Source organism: Macaca mulatta, chromosome 4, assembly GCF_049350105.2.
Source record: "Macaca mulatta isolate MMU2019108-1 chromosome 4, T2T-MMU8v2.0, whole genome shotgun sequence".
Taxonomy (NCBI): domain Eukaryota; kingdom Metazoa; phylum Chordata; class Mammalia; order Primates; family Cercopithecidae; genus Macaca; species Macaca mulatta.
In genome coordinates, this window is record NC_133409.1 from 5,336,103 (window position 1) to 5,364,008 (window position 27,906).

The 27,906-nt window shown below is 48.9% G+C and overlaps 1 protein-coding gene across 4 annotated transcripts in view; it reads left to right on the forward strand.

The window, feature by feature from the left end:
• Positions 1-27,906, forward strand: part of RPS6KA2 (ribosomal protein S6 kinase A2) — a 452,599-nt gene that overhangs the window by 92,076 nt on the left and 332,617 nt on the right. The window contains exon 1 of one of the 4 annotated variants that reach the window (XM_028846983.2): positions 13,122-13,253. The exons of the other annotated variants lie outside the window; for them this stretch is intronic. Within the exon in view, the coding sequence (XP_028702816.1) occupies positions 13,203-13,253 (51 nt within the window). The 5' untranslated portion in view covers positions 13,122-13,202. Of the gene's footprint in view, positions 1-13,121; positions 13,254-27,906 lie in introns of those variants that run through there. 4 annotated transcript variants of the gene reach the window in all.

Below are 27,906 nucleotides of genomic sequence, written 5' to 3' on the forward strand. Positions count from 1 at the left end.
GCATAAATTGAGTTTCCTTATTGGACGTGGAACTTGTGTTTTGTGCGGTTGATGGTGACTGTGCAAAGGTGATGAGTGGGCACACAGAATCTCAAGCTGGTTCTGACGATTTCAGCTAAGGGGTTAGGCAAATGGCTGACTCCCCAGTTTGGATTACATCCTAACGTATATCAACTCAGCAAACGAGGCCTGCTGGCGTGGGAGGAACACCGTCTTCTCTTCCTTTCTCATAATCTCTTGTCAGTCTGGTCCATAATCTATTCAAGAAAAAAAGAGTCAAGCTGTAATTGGTGATTCTTAGCGAAACTTGATGTGGCTTTATCCAAATGTGTGACGAACTGTGTTTCTTGGCAAATGAAAACGTTTTATTATTATCTATATCATCCCAATCCACACCTAGCCTGAGCACTCTACAGAAAGATGACACGTTCCAGTACTGGGTGTTTCTCCTCTCTTGGTCATAGCAGTGAACGTTGGGCCAGTGGCACAAGCATGGATCTGGTGGGTGGTGCACACTGAGTTCAGGGCGGGGGTAGGGTGTGGGCGCCCTTGGAGAGCCGTTCCTTCCTAAGTCAACGGCCAGGCCGGCCAGGCGTTAACCATAAGTGCCGTAGTTGGAATTGGAAAGTGTTCCCAGGAAAGCGGCTGTTTCTGCCAGGACACTGTGTCTGGTCACATCCTAGGGTCAAAGCACGGGAGAACCCCAGGAGCCACGTGGCCACAGGGTCTCTGTGGGCTGAGGGCCAGCAAAATCCCCTCCACTGCCTTTAGCCCTGGAGCAGGTTAAACTCCTGGCAGTGTTCCCAGATTCGCCTTGAATTTGATAGGCAGGAACCCCGTAGGTTTAGGATAAAAAACGCAAATCAGATCTCACACAGCATCACCCAGGAGCAGCCCAGAAGTCTGACAAGGTGGGAAGGCAGCAGTGATTGCCAAATGAAGGCTTTAACTCTCCCTCTACTGATCATTCTGGTTTTTTTGTTTTTTTTTTTTCCTCTCTCTCTCCCTCCCTACCCACCCCTCTCTGTACATATTTTTAAAAGACTCCACGAAAGTTGATATTCAACAGATTGTTATACCAGGTTAGAGGATTCCAGGGTCTCCTGCTGAAACTCCTAACACAGACTGAGCCTCTGAGGCAGAGGCAGGTGCCCCTGCTGCTTTGCTAAGCAACATTCGGCCGCTCACCAGGACGGTCCCAGAAGCGTGGGTGACACTAACACAGCAGTCAGCGTCTTTCATGGATTTTGCCTAGTAAGTCCTGCAAGGTGCCTCTAGTTCCACAGCTAATTGTATGTCCTCTTTCTCCAGCATGAGTTCACTCTTTATGTATTTGCCTTTATAAAAAATGAAATTTTAGACACAAAGGAGGTTCCAGTTCCAAAGGGAGGATGTTTTCTTTTGTCCACACCCAACTTCAACCAGAACAGGGGGAGTTCGTCCCGCGCCACTGCTGCCCGCTGAGGCCCTCTCTGGGTTTCCTCCTCTTTCTTCCCTTTCCTTATGGCTTCGAAGTGAACACACATGCCCTGTGTTATAGAGCTGCATTGATCCGCCACCTATCAATTGTGTGGGACTTAAATAAAGAAAAAGTAATTGTTCCTCAGCTTTCCAGCTATTGGAAGGAGAGAAATATGAGCACTCTTATTGTGGTGCAGCGGTGGCCAAGGTAGCGATTTTACACGTGGGGACACAGAGGCAGACTCTAGTCGCAGAACAATAAAACGCCCAAGGTTTGCACCCAAACAGTGAGAGCAGGCTCTGCCGTGGTTAGCAATCCACACACACACTCTGTGTCGGCCGGCTGCCTGACGCCAGCGTGTGTGTGTGTATGTGTTTGCAGAGGTGTATTGTCTTTAGTTCTTAATAATTTGGGAAACAATGTGTTCTTTTGTCAGGTAACTTGACATGCAAATAAAATAATGAGGTGGCTCAGACTCAGTCCTTTGCAAAGCAACTTCGGGAGCTGCAGTGCGGGGTGAAGCCTGGAACATTGTGGACACTCAACACATTCTGGCCGAATGTTCACCCTTCCTGAGTCCCTTTGAGGCTTGCTGGCAAGTGGAGCCCAGTCTGAAGGGTTCCTGGGTGACAGCAGCATCCCTTAGCTGAGTCACAAAATTAATTTTCCAACTAGGATCCTGAAGGGAGCACGAGCTGGCTTCTCCTTCCGTTTGTCTTCCTCTAACCACGCTTTCACCTCTGGACCACATTGATCCGGGCCACGCTGATCTGCGCGGACTTTGTGGTCTTGGCTAGAGGGGTGATTTTTCTGTTTTCCTCTGTCTTTTTCATCAAATCATTCTGTGCCTCTGCCTTGCAAGCTGAAGTGTGTGAGACGGTAGTCGCAGGTGTATTTGGCTTTTTGATGGCGTTGCTCATGGGGAGGTGATAGGCTGCACTAAAAACTGGGCAGAATCTCGGTAACAAAATACGAAAGTCTGGTTCTTCAGTCTGTTTCCACAGACTAAAATTCCAGTGTGGAGCCGTCTCTTCCCGCAGATAGCTGAGCCCTTCCTCTTTGCTAGGGCAGCTCCCAGGTAAGGAAGGGAACTTCGTTCACTCTTGTGGTGGTGAGTTGGTGCAGACATCTGGGTGCAGCAGGGTTCGGGAGTTGGGAGGCATGTTCCTTGGACTTGTAAACAAAGGCAAGGGAGAGAGGCACATTAAGCCCGCAGGGCCATGCAGCTGGGTGCAGACACTGTGGGGCGAGTGGGGTGCTGAGGGAAGCTTCCGGAACAGGGGTGATAGCAAAAGGAGATACTTGCAGCTAAAAAGGAGCACCTTGCAACCTCTATGCTGTTGTGCATTCCATCCCCAAACAACCACTGAAGAGACAAATTCCTTTTCCTTCCTGTAGTTACTTGAGTCACCGGGTGGGCTTTCAAAATCTGTGCATTGCACTTCAGCAGAAAATAGTGGTGTAATCAGAGTTAGAATTTGAGCTAGAAAAATCCTTCGATTGAGGTCATAGTTATAAATGTCTTTTTGGGATAGCTGGAGAAAAATCAAAAAATAATTTTAGGGAAAAAAAAAGTAGATCCAATGTTCTATCATATTCAGCTATAGCCCACCTCCTCACTCCTTATAGAAACAGGTAGGATTTTTAGAAAAAGTTTGAAAGGAAAACACACATGCACACAAATCCAAAAATTACCAAGGCTTTTCATTCCGTTGTAGGATTATATGTAATTTTTATTTTCTTCATATTTTTATAATTTCCAAAGAAATCTATATTGCTAGTATAATAATTATATTTGAAAGTTAAATATAATTTAAGTTATAGGCTTAAAGTTAAGGCTCAACTTATTCTAAAAAATTTTAAAATAGCACTATTATCATTGGGTGATGATACGGTAGATTGAAGTTATTCAGTATATCTTAGGTTTAGTGACGTGGATAGGTCTTGTATCTCAGGCAATTTCACCAATTGAAGGTATCCTGTATTCACTGACATGAAAAGAAGTATTGAATCCATTAATCGAACAAGTCACTGCCACTTACCAGTGCAACCCAAAAGACGTTGTCATGATAATTATACACCTCAGGCTACTCAAAGGGAATGTTTTGTTTGGAATTTGTAATTCACCTGAGAATTTCTTACATCATAATCACAGCCATTATGACATTGACCTTCAGTAAACTAGAAAGTGGGAAGTGTTTTGTTTGTAACAGGCTGGAGGACTGTGTCACCGTGAAGGGAGCGTACACTCAACCTCCCTTACCCTGGTCAGAAGAGCTGGTAGTCACTGAGTGCCTGCCATTGCCCCAGCCAATTTTTTCATAATCACTGTTTCTTTATATTACTTTTAGTATTGCCATTTTACAGATGAGGAGATGAAGCTCAAAACAAATTAAGCAAATCACTCAGTCATGCATCTAAAATGTGACGCTTAGCCCCATGTCTTTCAAAAAAGTAAGATGCTCTTTGAATTTTCTTACTTAAATGCCAGTTCCACATCTTACACCTTCTACACCACTTTAAGCCAGCACTTTCTAAATCAGTCTCAGAAAATAAGAGCTATTGGGAATGATGGTTATCCTTTATAATCTACTAAAAGTTAAAGTCATTATCTTGTTATTACTGCAGGATTTATTGAGCCTCTATGTGTTGGTGCACACTGAGCCTGTCCCTGAGCTGCGGATGCAATAAGGAACCTATTTCATCCCACACTAAGCGGGCAGCAGGGATCTTGGAGGTGGGAGCAGATGCAGGGGCCACAGCTAAGGAGGGCTGACTGTGCTTGTGGCCATGGGTTGTCACCACTACTTGAGGGCTGGTGTGCTGGGTGCGCCTGCTGACCTGCAGCCCTGGCAACGTCTGGGAGCTTCCTATGGCACTCGGCTTTGTGGAGTCCAGTGTCAGGAGCACTGTTCATGAGTCCAGAGATGCCGCACACACTACCATGCTGGCCGGTCACGCGGAGGCTCACTCCAGGGCTGTGGTTCTCTTCATGTGGCCTAACTTCTAGGTCCTTTCCTTGTTCAGCGCAGTGGCTGTTCCTCCTGCCACCTGCCCCGGAGCTGGCAGGGAGGAGAAAGCCCCAGGCTGCAGCGGAGAGACCCAGGCGGGGTCACCCCATTGGCCGCTGGGTCTTGGGAAGGTCATGCCACCTCCGTGGGTGTATGTTGAGAGGACAGAACTCGGTAGAGAAAACGTCAAGGCCACGGAAGTGCTTTGTTCCTGCATATGTGTGTTGATTCACATGTATATGAACACACACACGTTGTGTAGTGTGTAAATGTGTGAAATATGTAGCATGTGACTGTAGCATGTGTTTACACAGGTGCTTGCATGGATGCAGGCGTCACTGTGGCAGCCGCTGTCCGAGTCCCTGTGCCACATCTTCCTTGTGTTATTAGGGGTTGTGGGCTCATGGCTGCAGGCTCCTTCTGGTTTGTTTTTCACAGCGTGAGAGCACCCGGCTGGGCCTGGGGAAGTGCAGCCACACTCAGTGTGGTCAGTGACAGGGACCCTGACTCCTCCCCAACCCCCTGCTCCCTGCCTCACTCTGCTTCCCCACCTAGGCCTGGGGCATGGCCTCCTCCAGCCTTCCTGCAACCACCCTCACCTGCCTTCTCACTGTGGCCGGATTTTACTCCTTCAGCTTCACTGAGCTGCCTTGTGAGGAGAGAATTGCGGGTCCCATGCTGTTAGACCTGATCCCCGCATTCCAGCACCTCCTCCGGGCTTGCCGTTCTCGACACCTTCCTTTAGGGAGCACCCGGCTCCTCGGCCACCCTGGGGCAGAACCTCCCACTCTTCCTCCCACCTCACAGTCTTCCTTTTCAGGCACCTCCTGGTGTCCTTCCCTCTGCCCATCACTAAAATGTCCCTGGCCTTCAATGACCCTGACCACACCGTGGCGTGCAGTGCCAGGGCTCTTCCCAGCTCTGAGCTGGGGCTCAGCCTCATTTCTCTCACCCTCCCACTCATGGCCTCCCCGGTGGGAGTGGAGTCCCAGCACCACACGGTCCTCAGAGCAGAGAGCGATGCAAGGCACAGGGCACTCAGAAGCCCCACACATGGCAATTCCTCACGCTCACAACTCCCCAAACACTTCACATTCTTTCTAGCTGAACAACAAGAGCCCTAACAGAAGTTGCTTTACAGCAGGCCATGGACAGTGTTGTGTCGGCCACACAATTCAGCATTTGGTGGCGGACATGGGCAAGGCTGGTCATGCTGTCATGGATCTGAAAACAATCTTTAAAGGACTGCTGGGTGTTCCTCTTTCTCGAGGTACACGGACAGGCACAGCTCTGGATTTGCTGGGATTGTTTGCACTTGGTTATTATCATGGGACCTTTGGGACTTGATTTGTAACAGCGAACTAACAAGGTCATCGCCGTTCATCTGTGTGGTGCCCCACTGCTTACAAAATGCCTTTTCTCAATGCTCTTATCTGTACAGGGAGGAGGTAAAGAAATTGACAGCTCTTTCTTAATTAACTTTCGGTGTCCAAGGTCAACCCCAAGGAAATCCAGGTTTCCCTTCTTTGCTCCTGTTTTTCCTTTGCTTTTCGTTGGTAAATCCTTATAGAATACTCACTATGTTCTGAGCACCTTACAGCGCGACCTTGTTTGACCCTCACAACCGGAGGAAGTATTCACTCTCATTACTGCTGTCTCCCATTCTACAGATGAGAGCATGGAGGCAATTAAGTTGTACCAGGTGACACAGCCAAGTGGTGGAGTCATGGATTTGAACTGAGCCATGTGGCTTTAGGGTCTTAACTGCGATTCTATGATGTAGACATTTACTGAAATGAAAGATAATTTACTCTTGCAATTTATTTTGTGGAAATCACATTTTTCCATTTTCTTAATGTAACCCTTTAATGACTCCAAAAGAGTTTAAAATTATTCTTAGCCTTGCTTTTTCCATGCTAAGCGAATGCCATGTCACAGGCTTCAGCTGAGCCTGGAAACCAGCACCTGTAAGGCGGGAAATGTGTTTCCTTCCATGATCCTGATACTGCTGCTGGGACTTCTCTGTTACTGGGTCCCAAATATTTTTAGTTTAAGACTCTGTTTGAAATGTAATAACAATAAATCACAGACCCCACCTTACAGTAGCTATATTTTTGCTATCCATGCATTGAGGAGAGCTGCCGAACCCATCAATGGCTTCCAGAGAAAACTGAACTTTATTCATGCTTGCAGCTGTTATCACAGAAGCATGTGAAACCGTTTCTTTGACCTACGGAAAGTCACTTGTGTACCTGTGTTTCCACCTGCGCTCTGCAGCAGCCTTGGTGCCCACAGGCCTCCAATCTGGTGGTGCAAGGCTCAGGGTCATGGCTTGCTCCCCTTTCCATGTTGACTCCTGAAAGTCGGGGCAGGAGTGAAGGTCGTTTGTAGGGAAAAGAAAGAGATCAGCCTCTTACTGTGTCTATATAGAAAGAAGTAGACATAAGAGACTCCATTTTGTTCTGTATTTGAGATGCTGTTAATCTGTGACCCTACCCCCAACCTTGTCCTTGCAAGAGACATGTGCTGTGGTGACTCAAGGTTTAATGGATTTTGGGCTGTGCAGGATGTGTCTTTGTTAAACAAGTGCCTGAAGGCAGCTTGCTAGTTAAAAATCCTGCCCGTCCCTGGGCAATGGAACATCTCGGTGTGAGACCCGATTGTATGCTCTGTTTACTGAGATAGGAGAAAACCACCTTATGGCGTAAGATGGGACTTGCTGGTGGGACTTGCTGGCGCAATGCTGCTAAGAGGTTTGTGGAGATGTTTACATATGCGTATCAAGGCACAGCATTTTCTTTTGAACTTATTCATGTCACAGAGATCTTTATCCATATGTCTTACTACTAATTTTCTCCCTAAAATGATCCTATTGTCCTGCCACTCCCTTATCTTTAAGATGGTAAAGATAATTATCAATAAATACTAAGGGAACTCAGAGACCGGTGCCAGCGTGGGTCCTCTGTAAGCTGAGCGCCGGTCCCCTGGGCCCGCTTTTTCTTTCTCTGTACTTTGTCTCTGTGTCTCATTTCTTTTCTCAAGTCTCTCGTTCCACCTAATGAGAAACACCCACAGGTGTGGAGGGGCAGGCCACCCCTTCAGTCGTTTCCTGGGAGTGGACCAGATGAGGAGGTGCTATTCCTTCTCCATGGAGCTGCTGATTTATTTACCTGTGAACTGGGAGCAAACAGGACTTTCACGTGAGGCTGAGTGAGTCTCTCAGGGACCACGGTGCACAGCAGGGTGTAACCCTGGTGCCGGCTTACAGCCCGGTGCGAGATCCTGAGTGATTCGAGATCAGCTCCATAAGGGAAAATGAGGCCAGTTTCCCAAGATACTTTCACTTAAGAACGTGACTTTACACACTCCATGTGCCAGGGACCACGCCAGGTGCTGTGGGGGAATTTGAACTTCATGTTCCCTCCTCCCTTTAACATGCACACACACACATGCGCATAGACATACAAACATACACACGCACACTGCATGCAGACACACATGTGTACCAATTACCTTAGACATACAAACATACGTGCACACTGCATGCACACACACATGCATACCGATTGCCTTAGACATACAAACACACACACGCACACTGCATGTACAGACACATGCATACCGATTGCCTTAGACTTACAAACATACACGCACACTGCATGCACACACACATGCATACCGATTACCTTAGACTTGCAAACACACGCACACTGCATGCACACACACATGCATACCGATTACCTTAGACATACAAACACATACACGCACACTGCATGCACACACACATGCATACCGATTACCTTAGACTTACAAACATACACGCACACTGCATGCACACACACATGTATACCGATTACCTTAGACTTACAAACATACACGCACACTGCATGCACACACACATGCATACCGATTACCTTAGACTTACAAACATACACGCACACTGCATGCACACACACATGCATACCGATTGCCTTGAACAGTGCTAAGGTTGAGCCAACATGGCTAAGTGGTAAAGAGCGGCCACGATTTGGTTTTGTGTCTGAGGGAGAATGTGGTAAAACATGAGGAGACTGAGGGAGGGGTGGACACGGGGACACCACTCTCCTAGTGCCTGGGCTGTGTGACCTCTTTGGGCCTCAGTTTCCTTTTGACGAAACCAGTACCTAAGGTTTCTGTCACTTGTCTTGGTCCAGATGGGACAGACCGTGTACCTCTGTGGTGACCCCAGGGCCTCCCTGTGACAGGGCCTACTTCTCACTCCTGTCTGCAAGGCTTCTTTCCCATGAGGTCACCGGCAGGGCTATCCTCGGCCACTTTCTCAGAGGTCCAGGGGGCTGGGAGACAAGGTTACCCCATCTGGAGCTCTACCCTCCCTAGGCTCTTTGTTCTCGCCGTGAGACTGGGGTGCAGGGGATAACTTGCGCCCTCCACAGTGCCTCAAATGCCAGGAGACACTTCCCTTCCACTCCATTCCCAATGGATAGGACACAGCCATACAGTCCCACCTTCCTATCTCCCCGGGGCCTAGGAAGGGGAAAGGTACAGCTCACTCCCAGCGGTGTCTTCAACAAAGGCTAAAGTCATCCGTCTGATTCTCTATGGGTCCAAAGATATGGAAGTGAGCTACTAGGTTTTTCAAAGGAAGACACAACATATTGCTTCCAGGCTGAGCTGCTGATGGTTTAATGGATACACGAAACAGATGCTTTCTGCTGCATGGTGGTTGTTTATTCTTTGGGCTGAATTGTGTGAGCATTTTGGTTCTGCTGCTGGAAGATGGATGCTTACATGACAACAATAGCAATGCTTTTAAAGCCATAGCCAATACACAGTGATTGCTGCTTATTACCAATTAGCCAGAGATGTTTTCAAAATAATGTCTTTAAAAATGTATTTGGTAGATGAGTAAGCCAAGATTGTTATAAAGATTTCCTATGGCATAAAATAAAAGGCGGCCAGGTGGGGTGGCTCATGCCTGTAATCCCAGCACTTTGGGAGGCTGAGGCGAGTGGATCACTTGAGGTCAGGGGTTCGAGACCAGCCTGGGCAACATGGTGAAATCCTGTCTCTACTAAAAATAAAAAATTTAGCCGGTTGTGGTGGCACGTGCCTATCATCCCAGCTATTTGAGAGGCTAAAATACGAGAATTGCTTAAACCTGGGAGGCGGAGGTTGTAGTGAGCCTAGATCACGCCACTGCACTCCAGCCTGGGCGACACTCCAGCCTCGGTCTCAAAAATAAATAAAAGGCAATTTCTTGCCATCATCACCATGACAACATTCAGTTTACAAACTCACATCCACCTATGATTAAATGCCATTAAAAATGAAAGGTTTCCATTGCAAACCCTGTAGCTCTCACACGACCACCATTTAGCCAGAGACCAAAGGCCTGATTGATTTTGCTAATGCACTTTCAAAAGTACCAAGTCCTGGAAAATTTCCTTTTAATTCTTATGGAAGTTTGGATTGAATTGCATTTAGGATAACTGTAAATACAGATACCAAAAACCAAATCACTGTAGTTGAGGATTATTCAGACCCTTTGCGTCTCCATTTCCCCCATCCGATTCTCCTTTCCCCAACTCAGTGTCCATGCACATTGCCATCAGGTTGGAAATGGGAAGAGGGATTGCCAGTGAGCAGGCTATTTTAAGCAATTCCAGCAAAATATGTGGTACAGGAAAGATGAGCATTTTTGGCCGAGTCATTTTCAAGCTTTCCCGTGGCTTGCACTAATCTAACCTATGCTGGTTTCCTGTTGCCAGGAACGATAGAATCGACCTGGAGTTCTCACAGTCTCAAACCAGAGCGTGATGGGGGCGGGGGTGGTGCTCACGTACTCTGTGCAATGATCTCATCACCCTGACATTCAGTAGATAGCTTTGGTGAGTTCATCTTTGATGTAGTTCAATTGCTTTGCTTGACCCTTGGGTATTTTTTCTTTGGGGATTAGACCAGCTCAATATATCCTTAAAAGAAGATGTTTACACAATTGTAAACACAATGTTTACAATTTCTTAAGAAGCCTTTTAATTTTACTCTGTGTGTAAAATAACGTAAAGAAATATTTGTTCACCAAAATGAGCCCACCTTCCTCTCTCCAAATTGCCATTCCCCAGGGGCCACTGATTTGCCTAAGCTGGGAACATTTCCCTACATGAGCTACGCATCTTTGCCAACCAATTGAAGTAGGTTACAGACAGCGAAAAGAAACCTTCCATTTTTATTCCTGTGTATTTGAAACAATACCGGGGCCCCAACACCACACCTTTAAACAAAAATTTAGTAAAAATTTCTAAATCTCAATCAAACCTGAATACTGTATATTTTAAAAATTAAAGTACTTATGAAGGACCACAGAGTTAAGTTTTCTGGAAAATATATTGTCCTTCTTCGACACTTAGAAATCCCATGCAGCAGGGCTTCACAAAGCACAGACCTCTCTGTACGATGGTGGGAACGGCACTGCGTTGACCACTGGGCGAGGATACGGACTGGGTTGCAGCTGCGTCTTCCGCGGGAGCTGAGGCTGCAGCTGGTGGTAGACGGTGTGAGAAGACACCACCAGTGTGTTTCCAGGAAGCAGGAGTGCCTATTTCTGTGAAAGGCTGCACATATATTTTAAGATCCAGCATTTTCAAAGAGGTGAAATGTGGATGTGCATTCTTTTCAGGGAAAAGAAACAGAACTGGGATTGTTTTAAAGCTCCTGATGATTTGACAGAGAGAAGTCAAGGCTGAAACGCTGCAGCAGTGCTGAGACCCAAATAAAATCACGCATATGAAATTTGGTGAGACTAGAAAGAGCCTTCATTTCTATTAATCTCCCTGTGTTGTTATTTTGTGCCAGCAAAAGCAGCAAAAGGTAATTGAGAAATTTTGGAAGACAGAGCCATTTTCTTCTGTTGCCATAACTTGGCCTGTGAACAAACCGTGCTGTATTCTCAAAGTAACAGCTCAGAAGTGTGACCGTTCTGCTTAGAATGTAATGTTTGCCAACGACTCCAGAATAGAAAAAAAAGTGTATATAATGGCAGATGTATGGCATATGTTTCTAAAAACGTTATATTATAGGTTCTTGATAAAGTTCCTATAGTGGAAAGCAGGGTTAATGAAAACAATACCTGAGAAAGTCCCTCTGAAGGACTGACCAAAGCTCCTTTCAGTTATTTACCTCAAGTATGTATGTATCTGTGTAGACCACACACACCTGCACACACACAGGCGCACACACACACACACACGAATGCAACATTGACCTGGATAAATGAGTTTTAATCAGCTCTTCATTCAAAGGAAAGAACATACGCCATGTGTGCTCTGGAAGCCACAAAATGGGTGAAAAGTTGTTTCGGTACAACCCGTTTCCTGAAATAGCAACCACTGGAGAAAGGACAATTGCACTTCGACTATTTCTGTCTGATTGGGAAGGAAATATTCTCTATCTCAATGTCTTGGAATAAGGAAGGTGTGGACAGGACCCCGTCTTTCAGCACCGCATTGCCCTAAATCAAGGTCATTTCTATCCATTTCAGTCTTAAATTTCCTCTTTGCCTTTGATTCCTTCTTTTCACGTCCTGTGTTTTTATAAAATCTGTTTATTTCCATACCTGCATTCTTAGTTAGCCATGACCTCTATTGTCTGTCATCTCAAAGGCGATTGTCAGTTGGTAGGTCTCTTCTGTTGCATCTGTAGGTTTTCAGAGAAGGCTGTTTATGTATTAACAAGAAGCTATACCAGTAAGCAAGGGAAAGTCCGCCAGTGTCCTGGGTCTGACTCTGAACCTGCCGCCTTCACTCAGTGGCTGCCAATCACGCGGAGCCCTGGACACTTCTGGCGGCACCAAGGCAGGGCTCCATGGCAAGTGAAAGCAAGAAAGGGGCCGACGTACTGGAAATGTGGGAACTCAGTTTTGATCAGGAAAACGAAGCAAATGTTTGTTAGCCAGAGAAGACACATCCGAGTTAGCCCAGGAGGAGGTTGTAGAGAGAGCGTGCATGCATGTGCATGTGCCTGTTTCTGGGGCAGAGGCAGCATCTGAAGGGGTAATACAGGGTGATGCCATCCTTGCACCCTTGGTGTGCATTCATTGACCCAGCGCCGCCTAAAGAAATAAGCAACCATTTTCATTCACCTTCCTCCTCCTACTGGCTCCTCCTTTCTGTTTAAATGACACAGAGAAGGACCGAGGTGTCTTTTTATGTGCTGCTAAGGCACGTTGCCAGCCTGGCTGTGGGCAGGTGGGCAGGTGTGCATTGAGGGGGACCTCAGGCCTGCCCCTCAGAGTGTCTCTGACGGTTTCTGACATTTGATTGCCTCCAAGTGACGCTTTTGCTTTGCCGACTTCTGCCAGATGTTGTGTTCCAGCCTGCTGGGATTCGGAGCAGCATGAGTAACTTCGCGTTGGCATCAGAGGAGATGGCCAGCCTCGGGGCTGAGGTTTTCGCAGCTTCTCTCCTTTGCTTCTGAGTTTGCAAAGTGGGGGTTTTGTCTGTAGCCAGAGCATTTTCACCTCACAGCTGGTGCCTATGAGGGGCAGGGCTCCTGGCTTGGGAATCTGTGGCTGCCCGGAGAGGGGTGAGGGGAGGGAAGAGGGGCTGTGCGGTGCAGCTGCCTGGTGAGGGCGGGCACGGCAGCCCAGGAGGTGATAAAAGGAGTGGCGGCTGCCCGGGCAGAATGGCTGGCCGGCGAGGGGAGCCCGGCCCCCGGGCACTGGGGAGTGCATCATGATGATCAGGCTGCCGCACAAGAAGCTGCAGAGACTGTTCCTCAGAAAGGTAAGGGAGGGCACGCGGGAAATGGGGGTCCCAGGGAGCTTGGCAGTTTTTATTTACTGCCGGGAAATCACAGGTGTGACAGAGCTTGGGCGGCCAGAGGCAAGCTGTTTTCTGGGCAGAGTGGAATCTCACAGATCATGAACACGGGTCTCGGAGCGGTGCCAAGAGCAGGTCCGCGTGTCTGGCTGGCTGAAGTTTGCCTTGTTTTTAATTTATCTTGTGTTTGAGCCCAAGAAAACTTAATATTTCTGTTCCCAAGTGTATTTTCACAACTGAGGGGAAGGGTGTCCGGAATCTTTCTGCAAGTGCAGAAGCAAAGGGGAGAAAATATGACAAAGCTGACGTTTATTTTTACTGTTACTAAAAGGTAAAGTTTTGGGTGAAGAGAACCAACTCATCAAGAGCTAGCAGTTTGCCCTTTAAAAAATTGTTTCTGCTTTTTTTTTTTTTAATGTGATGGTGAAATGTGTGTAAGGTTTTTCAGTTTTAACCATTTTTAAGTGCACAGTTCAGTGGCATTAAATATATTCACACAGGGCAGCCACCAGCACCGCCATCTCCAGGACGTTTTCATCATCCCAAACTGAAGCTCTGTTCCCATTAAACACTCCTCATTCCTCCCACCCTCAAGGTTGCCCATTTTATTTTAGTATTTATTTTTATTTTATTTTACTTTTTGAGACGGAGTTTTGCTCTTGTTGCCCAGGCTGGAGTGCAATGGCGCAATCTCGGCTCACCACAACCTCCGCCTCCTGGGTTCAAGCGATTCTCCTGCCTCAGCCTCCTAAGTAGCTGGGATTACAGGCATGCACCACTACGCCCGGCTAATTTTGTATTTTTATTAGAGATGGGGTTTCTCCATGTTGGTCAGGCTGGTCTCGAACTCCTGACCTCAGGTGATCCACCCACCTTGGCCTCCCAAAGAGGTGGGATTACAGGTGTGAGCCACCGCACCCGGCCGAGGTTGCCCATTTTTAAGTGAGTTAACCCAAACACGTTTATAATCACATGTCATCAGAGTGCATCAGATTAGAATGCTAATTGCTCCTACAATCTGTTGAGAAAGTGCTGTTAAGTGGATCTCACGTAATTCTTTTTAAAAAGGAAAATATGAAATACAGTGTTCTAGAAAGCACTGACACACCCATGAGTATAACATTATTTTGAAAGAAAATCTGTGACTTTCCAACTGGGTCCACATTTTTTTTTTTTTTTTGAGACGGAGTCTCGCTGTGTCGCCCAGGCTGGAGTGCAGTGGCGCGATCTCGGCTCACTGCAAGCTCCGCCTCCCGGGTTCATGCCATTGTCCTGCCTCAGCCTCCCGAGTAGCTGGGACTACAGGCACCCGCCACTGTGCCCAGCTAATTTTTGTATTTTTAGTAGAGACAGGGTTTCACCGTGTTAGCTAGGATGGTCTCGATCTCCTGACCTCGTGGTCTACCCACCTCGGCCACAAAATTATACTTTTAAGGAATATTTACATTTTATTTTGAAATTACTCCTAAAATAATGTTATTTTAAATAATTATATAAGGTGAATGAAAGTTGTTTACTTCAACTTTTGGAATTAAGAAAACTGAGTGTAAAGAAAACCACTGGCTCATCCACACGTGACAAGCACAGACAGGTCTCTAAGTGTGAATTCCAGCTCCTTACCCAGCTCAGCTCTGAGTCTGTTACATCTTGTCATCAGCTTCTCATGCAGTTGTTTGCTTTGATTTAAATAAAGTCACATCAATGGGGGTATTTCCTTATTGACACCCCATCTTATGTCCAAAAGATGTCAGTAAACTTACCCATATTTCATACAAGGCTAAGCCAATCAGTGAGTGTGTCTGTTCGGGTGAAGGAGAGGAGGAGGAGGAGGAGGAGTGGTAGGAAGCTGGGCCCGAGCGGAGTCGCCACGGTGCATGTCGAAAGGATCCCCAGCCCTGTGGAAGGTGGGCCTGTGTCTGACTCTGAGATTGCTGGATTCTCAAGGAGTGGAGCACAGCAGGGCAGGCTGGAAACACAAAAACAAAACAAGCAAAATAAATAAATAAATAAACAAACCCCAGTTGTGTAGGTAAACACATCTATTTCTGTTCCGAGCCCTGCAGGAAACATCTCCCACTGATCCTCCTAGAGAGGTCACCGTATAAAGGAGTGAGCACCCCGAACAGTATCCATCTAGGAGGTGCAATGCATCTCTTCATAAGGTTTTTGCCATGCCCCAGGTTGTAGGCTGGGGCAGTAAGGCTAAAACAGAAAGCAGAGAAAGCACTCCTACCGAGAATCCACACTGCAGAGGCCAGCAAGCTGCCCTTGGAAGATCTGCCTTCACCCTAGGGGCCATCTGAGGCCACCTAGAAATATGCATGGAAGCACGGCTTTGACTGAGGGAATTATACATTTGTTGGAATTCAGTGGCCCTGGGTCTGGGCTCCTTGACAAGGCACAGGATCATAGATTTTCTGTGCTCCAGGTTACGAGGAGGGGCCCATGCAATCTGGAACTGCAAGGGTCATTGAAATCACATAGCCCATCCCCTTCATTTCACACATGAGGAGGCTGAGGCCCTGACAGTTGAGATTCCTGACCCAAGTTCACCCGGTGGTGAGTGAGTGACAGGGTGGGGCCTGAGCCCACCGCCCTGGACACCCATCTCAGAGCCCTTCCTTGAGACCACAACGGTCAAACATGGCATTGGGAGGGTGCAGCACACCAGCCTGAGGACTGGGAAAGGGACCTCTACCTGCCTACACTAATCGGGCCTTGTCATTTCCTGCATCTGATGCTTTGACATCAGTGGGGAGTAGGAGGAGGCTTGCTAGCCCTGGAGAGGCTGCTTCCCCAGGGTTTCTAAGTCCCAGACACAGCAGGCAACCCACCCAGGAGTGCACTTTTCAAATGCAAACCGACCAATCCAGAGCCCACCCCCACCACCTCCTTTATGGACTCTCACGGTCTGCCCACATCCCCCTGCCCTAATCCTCCCAGCGCCCAGTACCAGCCAGCCAGGGCAACCCCTTGTCCAGCAGGGCCCACGGGAACCGCCCATACCAGTCAGTCCCATGCAGGCTCAGCCTGGCTCACCGGTTCCTTTCCCAGAAGCCAGGTGAAAGGCGCCTGTCCATGCATCCCTGCACCCCCTCTGCCTCCAGACAGGCTCAGTGCATCGCTGAGTGGTCCCCAGGGCTTGGCCGCCTCTCTTGGGGCCTGTGAGTAACAAACTGTCTTTTCGATGACAGTTGTCTCCTGAACTGTTGCCCTGCCATACCTGGATAATAATAAAGCTTAACTTTTAAAACCCTGTCAGTTGTTTTTAAAACTGGTACCTTTCGTTTATTCAAGATTCTTCCAACATACATATTGTGGGAAATGCAAAAATAGGTGAGAATTGTGTCTGAGAAACCATTCCAGGCACTAAGGCGGTCCCCGGCATAGTCATCACTGCATGCACCTCAGGCCTCAAGGAGACTGAGGTCTTGTGTGGCTGGGGCTCGGGGCTGGGTTCCCACGGGAAGAGGGACGGCACAGGAGTGCCGTATTTTTAGTAGAGATCAAGTTTAAGCATGACCAAGGACATTTTCCAGAATTTGGGTTCCTCATCATGCTTGTGTTGGGTTAGTACGTTTCTGACAGTCGTCTCTTGAAATTTCAGGGAAGCGGGCATCTTCTTGTAGAGGATCCCAGAGCTCTTGATCTGTTATTATTAACCGTGATAACTCATGGGCAAGGCAGCTCAGTGTATTTTCCCAGTTTCATAGTTGCTAACGGCTGTTTAACAACCACAACAAGTATAGTAATAAGGGCTTTATTATAATAACACAACACATTAACATAATCTAAATAACAGTCAAGATGTGTTTGTAGGGAGGTGACAAACTTTCATAATAACAGTTAATTCTATGTCCCTGTGGATAAATTTTTAAACTGCTGTGTGATTTTATTATCAAACTCATCTGAGTTGTTGTGTGTGTGTGTTTTTACAATATGACATCATAGTATTAATAGGTAGCTGTGGAAGAACATGTAAAAAGGTCAACACAGTGATTTTTATATAAATACAGGACATTTTGTGTTCAATGTAAGACAAGAAAAAAATTCCAACAGCATTACACGTTTTAAAATATATTATTGATTCTTTACGGAGGTTAATTTTCGGAAGTTATAACTAAGATTTAATTTTTAAGGAGTTCAGTGAAGAATGGACAAGAAAGTCAGTTGAGTGCTGCTGTATAACCAGAGATGGCGTCTGTTTGTTCAGCCTGAGGAGGAGTGTTCTTCCCTTGCATAGATTCTTCTTTATCGGGTGCTCAGGTTGTACCAGCTGGGGACTGGGGTAAAACCGTGAACAAGATAGATGGAGCCCTACATCTGGCTTAAGTCTGGCAGGACAGCCAGCCCCTTTGCTCTGGGTAAACCACACGCTTCCTACAGAAACAGGGCCACCAGCAAAGAGGAGTTTGTTTTTAATGCCACATAAAGGGAGTGGTATCTTGTTTCTGCCCTCTGCAGTAACTAAACCCACAGAATAAATTGCTTACGGTTGGTAGGAATGGGCCCTGCATTTCACAGCAAATAAATCCAGGTGCAGAGTTAGGGGACAAAAATATCTACCTTCTCAGCAGAGTATACAAGGCTTAACACAGTGGTTAGGGAGTGGGCCACCATTACCCCAAGAGTATCCATCTATTTGACCCATATTTCACCAAGAAACCAGCAACGACAAGAACAAAACTATGAGCAGAGTCGGGGGAGAGGCTAATAACCAGGCAAAATGGTGTGGGGACAGCAGGTGGGAGAACCAGGTCCTGATCCCTGCTTTACCTTTGAGAGAAATGAATGAACTCTGTTAGTCTCAGTCTTTCTTTCTTTTTAAAATACAAGGGTTTGAGTAAATGATCTCTAATACCACGAATCATCCTCTTCTGTAATAACTTTAATCATCATTATGGGTCTATCATCTTTGAATTAATTTAAATATTGAAAACCCACTAATGTTCTTAGCTAATGTCACCTTTTGAAGTGACTATATTCCTATATTTTTACTAATTATAAAATAAGATTTTAAAAAATCTCTCTCTGCCTTTCTGTCTCTTAAGTTTCTCTTTCCATTTATTCTAAATGTCCTCTGTAGACTTGAGTATGTCCCCTCACTCTTGAATGTGAAGCTGAGGTTGGTAAAGGATGTGTACTCTGGTCTTGCTCTTCGGTGACTGTGGATACACTTCACAGACCTATGTTTCAGAGGCTGTTTACTCTGTGTGATGTCTTCATCATACTCACAGAGGACCCAGATTGTGGCTATACCGCCCAAGTTGCTAGGCTGGCCCATCTGGAAGATCACAGGTTATTAATGATTAAAATAGTTAGAAACAATGTCTTTATTTAAAATAATAAGCATTGTTTTATCTAACTTCTAACAAATGCACATGAGACATGGATAGAGCCTGTAGAGCAAGATATAAAATATCCAGGTACAAATGGACCTGGTGTCGCCTTTGAGGTATCAGGTACTCTTTGGCTGGCCTGTGCTGGCCCCTTTGTCTTCTGGGGCCCCTTTCTCCAAGAAGTCTGGCCTCTGGGCTCCATGCTGTCCTTGCTCCACAGGGCCTGACCTTGAATCATCATGAAGACATGTTCTGTTCGTTCTGTAGATTTCCTGGAGTCTGTGCCACTGTTTGGCTTTGCATAGAATCCCCAAATCAGCTAAGCGCTGGACTTCACTAGGGTGCGAATGGTGCCAAGTCTAATCCAACTGGCTGTGGTGGAAAATGGAAACTTATGGGGCTTCGAGCAGAAAATTTGGGAATACCTTGATTCCAAGCTCAGACACTTGGACCCCTCTTTCCATGGCTCCAACGGCGGCCCAGCCGTTCCAGACACCTAGGCCAGCAGACAAGACAAGCCCCAAGCCCCTGTTGCCTTATCTGTCTGGGGCTGTCCAGCCTGCACCTCCTCCACGCCCTGCGGTGCAGCTTTGCCTGTCCTGAGGGGTTACAGGCTCTGCTCAGCTGCCTCCTGCTGCAGAGCAGACCAGAGTCCAGCTGGCCGACCCAGGGGAAGCCCTCCTGTGACTGTGCATTTGATGAGACCCTGGCAGCTGCCTTCCCTGGAACTCATCTGAATTCCTGTATAATCTCCACCCCTTCCTGAACGCACCTGGTCAGAGGGCACTGGTCTTGCCTCCACCTTGGGAAGAACAAGCAGGCGGCTTGGAAGCAGGCCTTTTGAGGTTTCACGGAGGAGCATGGGGCTGGCAAAACTTCCTGCTGACTTGAGGAAGTCATGCTGTAAGATCTTACTGCTCGGCTATTTCACTGCTGAACCTGGAGGCCGGCCATCACCTGCAGCTTGTGGGCACTGCGTGAGGGTTATAAACTTTGTGAGGTGCTGAGTTAGGGGATGCAGAGGCCAGCTTCGGTCACAAAAGCACACTTCACACTTTCCAGAGTGTCAGCAGCCTCGCCTCTGTTTAGGCAAATAGAATTTATCCCCTCAGCGAGTTGTGCTTTTCCTCCTGAATATGATCACAGTCTACCCAGCAAGAGGGATGTCTCAGCCCTCGGCCAGTTTCTAAATGATTCCAAGGAGCAGAGCTTGGATTTATAGCATTTCCCATTTCCATTACTTTAGACCAATTCTCAGCTAGAGTCCCTGACCTCCTGAGTATGGTCCTTGTCACTCTTTTTTGTGCATGAGGGCTGGAGATTTCCGTGGCAATGTCCCAGACCAATGACACTCATCTGTGCTGCGTGTCTGGCATGTTCTAGGCACAAAGGATGCTCAAGGAGTTCGAACTCGGGTGGCACCTGCCATCCTCAGCCACAGTAGAAGGGGAGACAGCACAGATGCAGAAACCCCCATTGTGACACAGTAAGGAGAGGCAGGGAGAACGGTGCCCGGGTCAGCAAGCGCAGAGCCTGGGCATGCAGGAAGCAGTCAGGGATGTCTGGGGATTGACAAGTACAGGCCCCGGGAAGGCGTGTGTCTGAGGAGGAGGAGGGTCAAGAGGGGCTGAGGGAGACTGTGTGGGAGGAGTGTGTCACAGATGTGTGCGTACCGGATGGGGTGACTTGGGGCCTCCAAGGCTGGTGAGAACTCGGGGAATCCCAGGGACCTCGAGGGTTGGGGTGGGGCCCTGAGCTGGCGAGCACCCACTCGGGGGAGAAGCTGAGGACTCAGGGAGGGAGCACACCTGGTGTCTCTGCAGCATTGCAGTGCGCGCCAATCCTGTGTGGCTCACAGAACTGACAAAACCTAGGCCGACAGAATCGCCCTTCATGGTAGCACAGAGCGGGGCTCCAGGAAGCCAATTCTCCCTGGCACGGGCACCTCAGGGGCATTTGGTGCGGCCCCCGCCTTCTCCCTGGAAGGCCCCCTCCTCCCTGCCCCTCCCCGCTGACTCAGGCTGGACTGGACTCAGAAGGGACATGCCAGCTCTGCTTCCGATGCTGACTATGTGGCTACCGCCACCGCCCTCTGTTTTCCTCACTTGGTATCCCCCTTCCCCCTGCCCAGCCTCCTGCCTTAGTCCACTTGGTGGAACAGGGGGAAGGAAGCTTTGGGAGGAGGAGGAGAGGCCAGGCTCCCGCTGCAGCTCCCAGCCAGGCAGTGCGGACAATGAGGAGGATGGAGATGGGCGCCTGAGGAAATGTGGGCCCAAGGAGATGGGGGCCTGAGGAAGTGGGGCCCAAGGGGATGGGAGACCTGAGGAAGTGGAGCCCCCATGGAGGCTGATCTGCCCCCACTGCCCAGCATCCTCCAGCCCCGCACCAGCATCTTCCCTAGCAAGGTTCCCCTTCACTACTCTGTGGCAAGGATCCAATGGAGTCGTTCAGCTGAGGCACTCAGTAGAGTTTCTGCCGGTGGAAGATGCTGCAGAAACACCCATTATTTGTTAGTTTTCAGGATTTAGCCGTTCCTCCTGCCTGGGGAGGTGGTAGCACTGGCAGTGGGAGCATGGAGCCCGAAGCCTGGCCTGCACTCCCTCCCGGGCTGCCCTCATCCTGGCCTCCTGAAGACAGCACGTGCCGCGCTCCTCCGACCAGCTTCCTCTACAGTTGCTGCTAATTTCCATTTTTAAGAGGTAATCTCTTCACATGGTTCTAAAGTTACAGAGTCTATACAAAAGTGACAGGACAAGTCTCGTTCACCCTGTCCACCACCCCCATCCAGCATTTGCCCTCGGTACAAACAAACATTTCCAGGCTCCTGCACATCTACAGGGACCGTTGGCACCTTCACTGGTACAGGCAAATCAGGGCAGAACGTCGAGCACACACCCCTTGCACAGCGCCTGTGTCTGCTCTGTGTCAGTTCACAGCCGCTGCCTTCTTACAGCTGCAGAGGTTGAGAATCTGCTTTAAGAGCTTCAGGAGGAGGCCTCTGTGCCATCCTGTCTCCTGCAGAGGTCGTTTGCATTGTAAATGAAGCACCCCAGCTAGGCGGACGCATGGAAGTATGGTCAGGCAGCGTGGACGTGAGTTCATTCTCAGCATCCACGCACACACCAGCGCTGCTTTGAAGCCTTGCTATAAAGAGCACACCAGCGACGAGGGCTGCACAAAGCTGGAAATCTGTGAGTTGGGCTTATGTCACTAAGACATGCGGATGTGCATTTGTGAAGGATGCTGTGGAACGTTCTCGGTGTGCAAAAGTTTGAAATAGCCTCTAAGGTGTCTTCCAACTGGACCGTTCTTCCATTATGGTTGAGTGCTCCTGACAATCCGTGAGGCAGGCAGTATCCCAGCTTTTGGTATCTGCGATACCAAATATATATACATGTGCTCTTTCTTCCCATTTCCTGATATATACAGCTCCTGAACTCCTTGGAATCAGCGAAGTGATGAGTGTCCTTTGTACACTAATGGGATGACTAGTGGCTGGGGGCTCCTAGGTAGCTTCAGGACCCCATCCTGGTCACCCCAGAGACCACAGGCAGGATTAGAGGCTTGAGACTTTCATCCCCACCCACAACCCCCAGAAAGAGGAGAGGGGCTGACGGTGGAGCTTATCACCAATGGCCAATGATTTGATCAAGCATGTCTATGTAATGGAGCCTCTGTAAAAATCCAAAAGGACTGGGGCTGGGGAGCTTTGGATTACTGAACACCTGGAGGATCCTGCAGGGTGGTGCTGCCCAGAGGGCGTGGAAGCTCCACACCCTTCTCCATGCCTCACCCCATGTCGGTCTCCATTTGGCTACCCGTCTGTGTCCTGTAATATCCTTTATAGAAAACCAGCAGACCTTAATAATGTGGTTCCCTGGGTCCTGTGAGCTGCTCTAGCAAATTAGTTGAAGACAAGGAGGGGGTTATAGGAACCCCTATTTATAGCCAGTTGGTTAAAAGCACGGGCCACAGCCTGGGGCTTGCAGCTGGCATCTGAAGTGAGGGGTAGTCTTCTGGGACTGAGCCCTCAACCTATGGAATCTGAGACTATCTCCAGGTAGGTAACGTCGGAATTTGAATTGTATTAGAGGACATCTTGCTAGTGTCTGCACAGAACTGATTGGTTGCCCCTGGGGAGAAATCCCCAGGCACTGTGGAGACTGCAGGTGAAATGTGGTATTGCCTGAGAGTACAGAGTAGGATAAACACTTTGATAGGTCTCCAACATATGGTGTCAGAAGTGTTGAGTTGACTGTGAGAACGGGAAAACACACACTGAGTTTTCCTGTGTCCTTATCCCAGATACTGAAATGGGGAATTAGCCTCAACGGGTGAGTTTGGATCTGGTCACATGACTGGTGGGTGCAGGAGAGGAGAACTCGGTGTTGTTCTTGTCACGTGGCCTTGCCTGCTCTGGGGGAGTCTGCATACTCCAGCTGGCTGTGTGCATCCCAAGGCACTGGCCACCCAGTTGTCCACTGACTTCTTTGCTGAAAGGACCATCTAAAGAAATTTGTAGAGGCGGAAGGTGACTGGGGCAGGAAAAAGTGTGTCTCAGTAGCTGCAACACGGATACTTCTTAGAGACTCACAGCAGCGCCGCTGGCTCAGATGTGAGCGCGTGATGTTCTGTGTTTCGTTCCTCGTGTCCTCACTGGGCAACCGCAGCAGCACCATTAATATTCTGTTGGGCCTGACAGCTCTTTTCCAAATTAGTCTCTATTTTCTGAGTCACCGGTTGTAGAGACGATGGATTCTAACCTCCACATTTCGGTAGATCATTTTTAAACCATGACACGCTAGGGAATTTTGGCAGGCCTGAGAGTCTCCTCGGCCTCACACACCCGAGGTAGATAGAACAGCGCTATACGTGGAGCTGCCAGCTCTCAGCATTCTTGCTGCAGTGCCCAGGCACTGTCGTCACACCCTCGTGTTCTCTGAGTGAATATGGGGTGGAAACCCAGCCTTTGGGGTTCCGTTGTTATGGGCTGAACTGTGCCCTTGCAAATGTGTGTTGGAACTCTAGGCCCAGGGTCCCAGAATGGGGCTGTGTTGGGAGGGAGGGCCTTAAAAAGGTGATGAAGGGAAAATGGTCTTGAAGGTGGGCCCTTGTCCGATCTGACTGGTGTTCTCATGATAAGAGGAGATTAGGGCCAGGTGCAGTGGCTCACGCCTGTAATCCCAGCACTTGGGAGGCCATGGCAGGTGGATCACCTGAGGTCAGGAGTTCGAGATCAGCTTGGCCCAGATGATATAACCCCATCTCTACTAAAAATACAAAAATTAGGCAGGCATGGTGACACACACCTGAAATCCCAGCTACTTACGAGGCTGAGGCAGGAGAATCACTTGAACCCACAAGGCAAAGGTTGCAGTGAGCCGAGATGGTGCCACTGCACTCCAGCCTGGGCAACAAGAGCAAAACTCGTTGTTTAAAAAAAAAAAAAAAAAGAACGATTAGGACACAGATACACACAGAGAAAGGGCCACATGAGGACGGGGGAAGGACACTGTCTCCAAAGCCAAGGAACAAGGTCCCACTAGAAGCCAACTCAGCCAACATCCTCTTCTCTACTTCCAGCCTCCAGAACCGTGGGAAGTGAATGTCTGCTGTTTCAACCACGAGCCTGTGTTATTTGTTATGCAGCCCGAGCTGAGTCATACAGCCCAGTGCACCCATGAGGAAAGGCAGGCAGAGGCAAATGCCATTCCCAGAGCTGGGGAAGGCCCAGGCCCCGTAAGCTTTAGGAAGGGAAGGCCCAGTAGTGAGGGTGCTCCCTCCAGCGTCTTCAACTGAAGTCAGGTGCAGACTCCTGACCCCATCCCAGGCAGGGGCATGGAGTGCCGTTTTAAGTCCAGAGCCAAGCCAAGCCCTGCACGCCCGCAGGTGTCATCTCCCACTGTCCTGGGGCCTGCCCTCAAGCAGATGCCACAGAGGTCTGAAGGGGCAGCGTGGGAGGACCTGTGGGCATGTCTGGGCCTGGCCCGCAGGGTGGGCCCTGCTGCATGGGTACGTGGCTCTCCAGCCTGGGCCCTGCTGTAGCACACGCTCCTCTGAGGCGGTCCCTGGGGGCTGAGGCCCAGCATTGTTTTTTCTTAAGTCTGTCACCATAGAGCCTGTGTTTTGAAAGGAGGACAGGCCCCCCGGGACCCTGCCTACCCCCAGAGGCCTCAAGCCGGCAGCACCGCTCCCATTCCCCTCCTACTCCCCAGGCCCAGGGCTACGTCTCAGGTCTGCAGTGAGGCCAGCATGGCCCAGAGGTATGGGGGACCCCGGGATGTGCTGGCCGGGGCCGGTGCCTTTGCCTCCCAGTTGGAGAGCCAGGGACCTTGCCACCAGCCCCCCGAGGCCACTGCATCCACAGGGCTGGCTGTCCTCAGAGACTTTTTAAAAAGGAAAATCCAGGTCGGTGGATGGAATTTCCTGACTGCAGAGTGCTGTGTGGAATGGAAGGGAGTGACCTCACTAGTGTGGGTGGGTGTTTACGCCTGTCTATGGGAGACGGAACTTCCTAGGGGATACTCAGGTTCTCAGGGTATGAATTTGAGACACGGAGAGCTGTGAGCCCGGGATGGCTCAGGGCCCCAGCCCTGCACTCGGTGGTTGACAGGAAAGACAGATCTTCAGAAAGTGTCAGAAGCTGGATTAAAAGAGAAAATATTTAGACCTCTTCTTTTCTTGCTCTGTGTTTCTGCTGCTAAGGGAGATGATGCCGTGCACTGACCACCAGCCAAAGGCATGTCTGCCGTGGGCCTGGTTTGTTAAAGTCTTATGGGTGAAAAGTTAGAGGAGAAGGCAGAGAATCCCTCTCGCAGGATGCGTGGCACACAGAGGCATAAACACGTCCTAAAATGCCCGTGTCAGTATGTGCATGTCTCAATATACCAAAGGGTTACAAGAGACGGCGGTAGCTCCCCGGGGTGTGGAGAGGCCTCCAAGCTCTTTGTAGATTAGGTGGCACTGTTGTTATAGCAACCAAGGACCAGCACCTTCTGCTGATGTGCAAGTGTGTGTGGCCTCAAGCATCTGCCCAACTGTACCTTTCATGTTACACACTCATTAAAAAGTGTGACGTGGCTAAAGTCACTGAAATTGGAAGTGTGTGCTTGGGTTCGGGATTGTTCTTCAGCCTGGTTGCTGGGTGTTCAGTGGGCATGTTCATGAGGGCAGTGTTCTCCAGCGCTTCCTGGGGGAGTGGCAACCGGGCTCTGGCCTGTGCTGGCCACCGCAGTGTTCTCCAGCCCTTCCTGGGGGAGTGGCACCCAGGCCCTGGCCTGTGCTGGCCACCATGAGTTTGAAGTCTCACAGTGTGAATTTTCATAGCCCATCCCCAAAAGGACAGTGAGCTGTGAAGTTTCCTTAGTGAACCACATTTTGGGTGACAGTTTGCAAGTTTAGTGCTGGCTGGTGGGGGCCAAGGAGCTGGCCTCGGCTCCAGGGTCTTGGGCCAGTTGCTAGAGAAATATGCAGGAATGAAGTACATAAGTGCTAGTTTGGGTGTGTGTTGCGGCAGGCTGTTCTTTTCCTCTTTTGTTACTAGAGTGTCTTTGGGGAAGTGCGCTAGCTGCTTTGATACCAGTATTCCAGCTCTGTGACAAATGTCTTGGGAAGAATTCTGCTCTCTGGTAGGTGGATGATTTTGCATTATTTCAGCGCCGTTAGTCAGAGCGACTTGTGCCTCTGTTATGGGAATGCTTCCGTTCTACAGCCTGTTTTGTGTGTCTGGCTCCTAAGTGTTTTGCAGGCACGGACGGAACACAGAGCACCCCATTCGCCTGTTAACAAAATAATGAAAAATCCCGGCTAGCAGGGAACTAAGAGTTAATGAAATGATGCATTGAGTAGACATTATAAGTAATAAAAAGTATGCAGAGTGGCATGTTGGTAGGTACGGTGGAGAAAAGTACAGAAGAGGAAGGCGTTGCTGGGAAGGATGCTGAAGGAATGAGGGGCAGATGAAGGACCTAGGATGCAGTACAGCTTAGCGCCATCCTCCCCTCTCGTGGCCGCCGCAGGGAGAGCTGCTACAGCTCCTCGCGTTTGTGTCGGGAGGAGGCAGAAGGGAAATCCTCATGGATTTGGTCGGGGTTTAGCATTGCTTTTTGCATTTGGCCATGCAAATGTGTTTTCTCCTTTAACTAGAACCTTAGGTCTGTGTCTGTCTTATGACACAACTCTGAGACCCACACCAGAAAGGATACCACACCAAGGGTTCCCTCAGCAATAAATGTTTTTGTGAGAAATCAGAGAATTCAACATCTCTTCTTGAGATTTCTTCTTGAGCTGCCTTTGTCCAGGCACTCCTGTGCATGGACAGACGTTTGAAAAGCCCTGTGCACACAGTCTGTGTAAAGCGTTAGCAATGGGGCCCTATTTATTTCAGTGTTAATGGCACCCAGCCTAGGGCTGTTGGCCTGTTTTTTGTTTTGTTTGTTGTTTTTGAGATGGAGTCTCGCTCTGTTACCCAGGCTGGAGTGCAGTGGTGTGATCTCAGCTCAGCTTGGCTCACTGCAACATCTGCCTCTCACATTCAAGCGATTCTCCTGCCTCAGCAGCCTGAGTAGCTGGGATTACAGGCACCCGCCACCATGCCGTGCTAATTTTTGTATTTTTAGTAGAGACAGGTGTTTCGCCATGTTGGCCAGGGTCGGTCTTGAACTCCTGACCTCAGGCGATCCGCCTGCCTCAGCCTCTCAAAGTGCTGGCATTACAGGCGCGAGCCACTGTGCCCGGCCTGGCCTTTCTTGAGGCAGCTGTCAGGGCTGGTAGGGTAAGAGCAGAATGCTGGAAATGGAGCTACCCAGATGGAATTCCCAGGAGAGCGATTTTCTGGGGTTTCTGTCCCTTCTGTTAACCTCACGCTTGGCTCTTAAAGGCGGGGCTCTGGAGGGGTGGTGAAGAGCCACCCTTTGGGTGTGACTGCTCCTGGCTTGCATACTTAGGGTACACATAAGCGGTGGATGATCACTCAGCACAGTAGTAAAGGACACCAGGGCTCTCATGATCCTAATTCCATCAGCCGGTCTGTAATTAGGGTCTGTTAAATTATCCACTGGAGGGCCAGTTTAATATTTATTTAATTTGTGTGCTTTCCCTTTTTCAGTGGGGCAGGAAATTAAATATAGGAAAGTGCAGAGGATGACTTGACATTCAACACTCAAAACTTAGATATAACATTTGAGTCCCTGCCGAGCCAGAATCACATTTAGTCCTTGTGCCTCAGATCACGTTCCAATAAAGCTGACGTTGCCTTTGTAGAGCTCTCAGTGGCACCC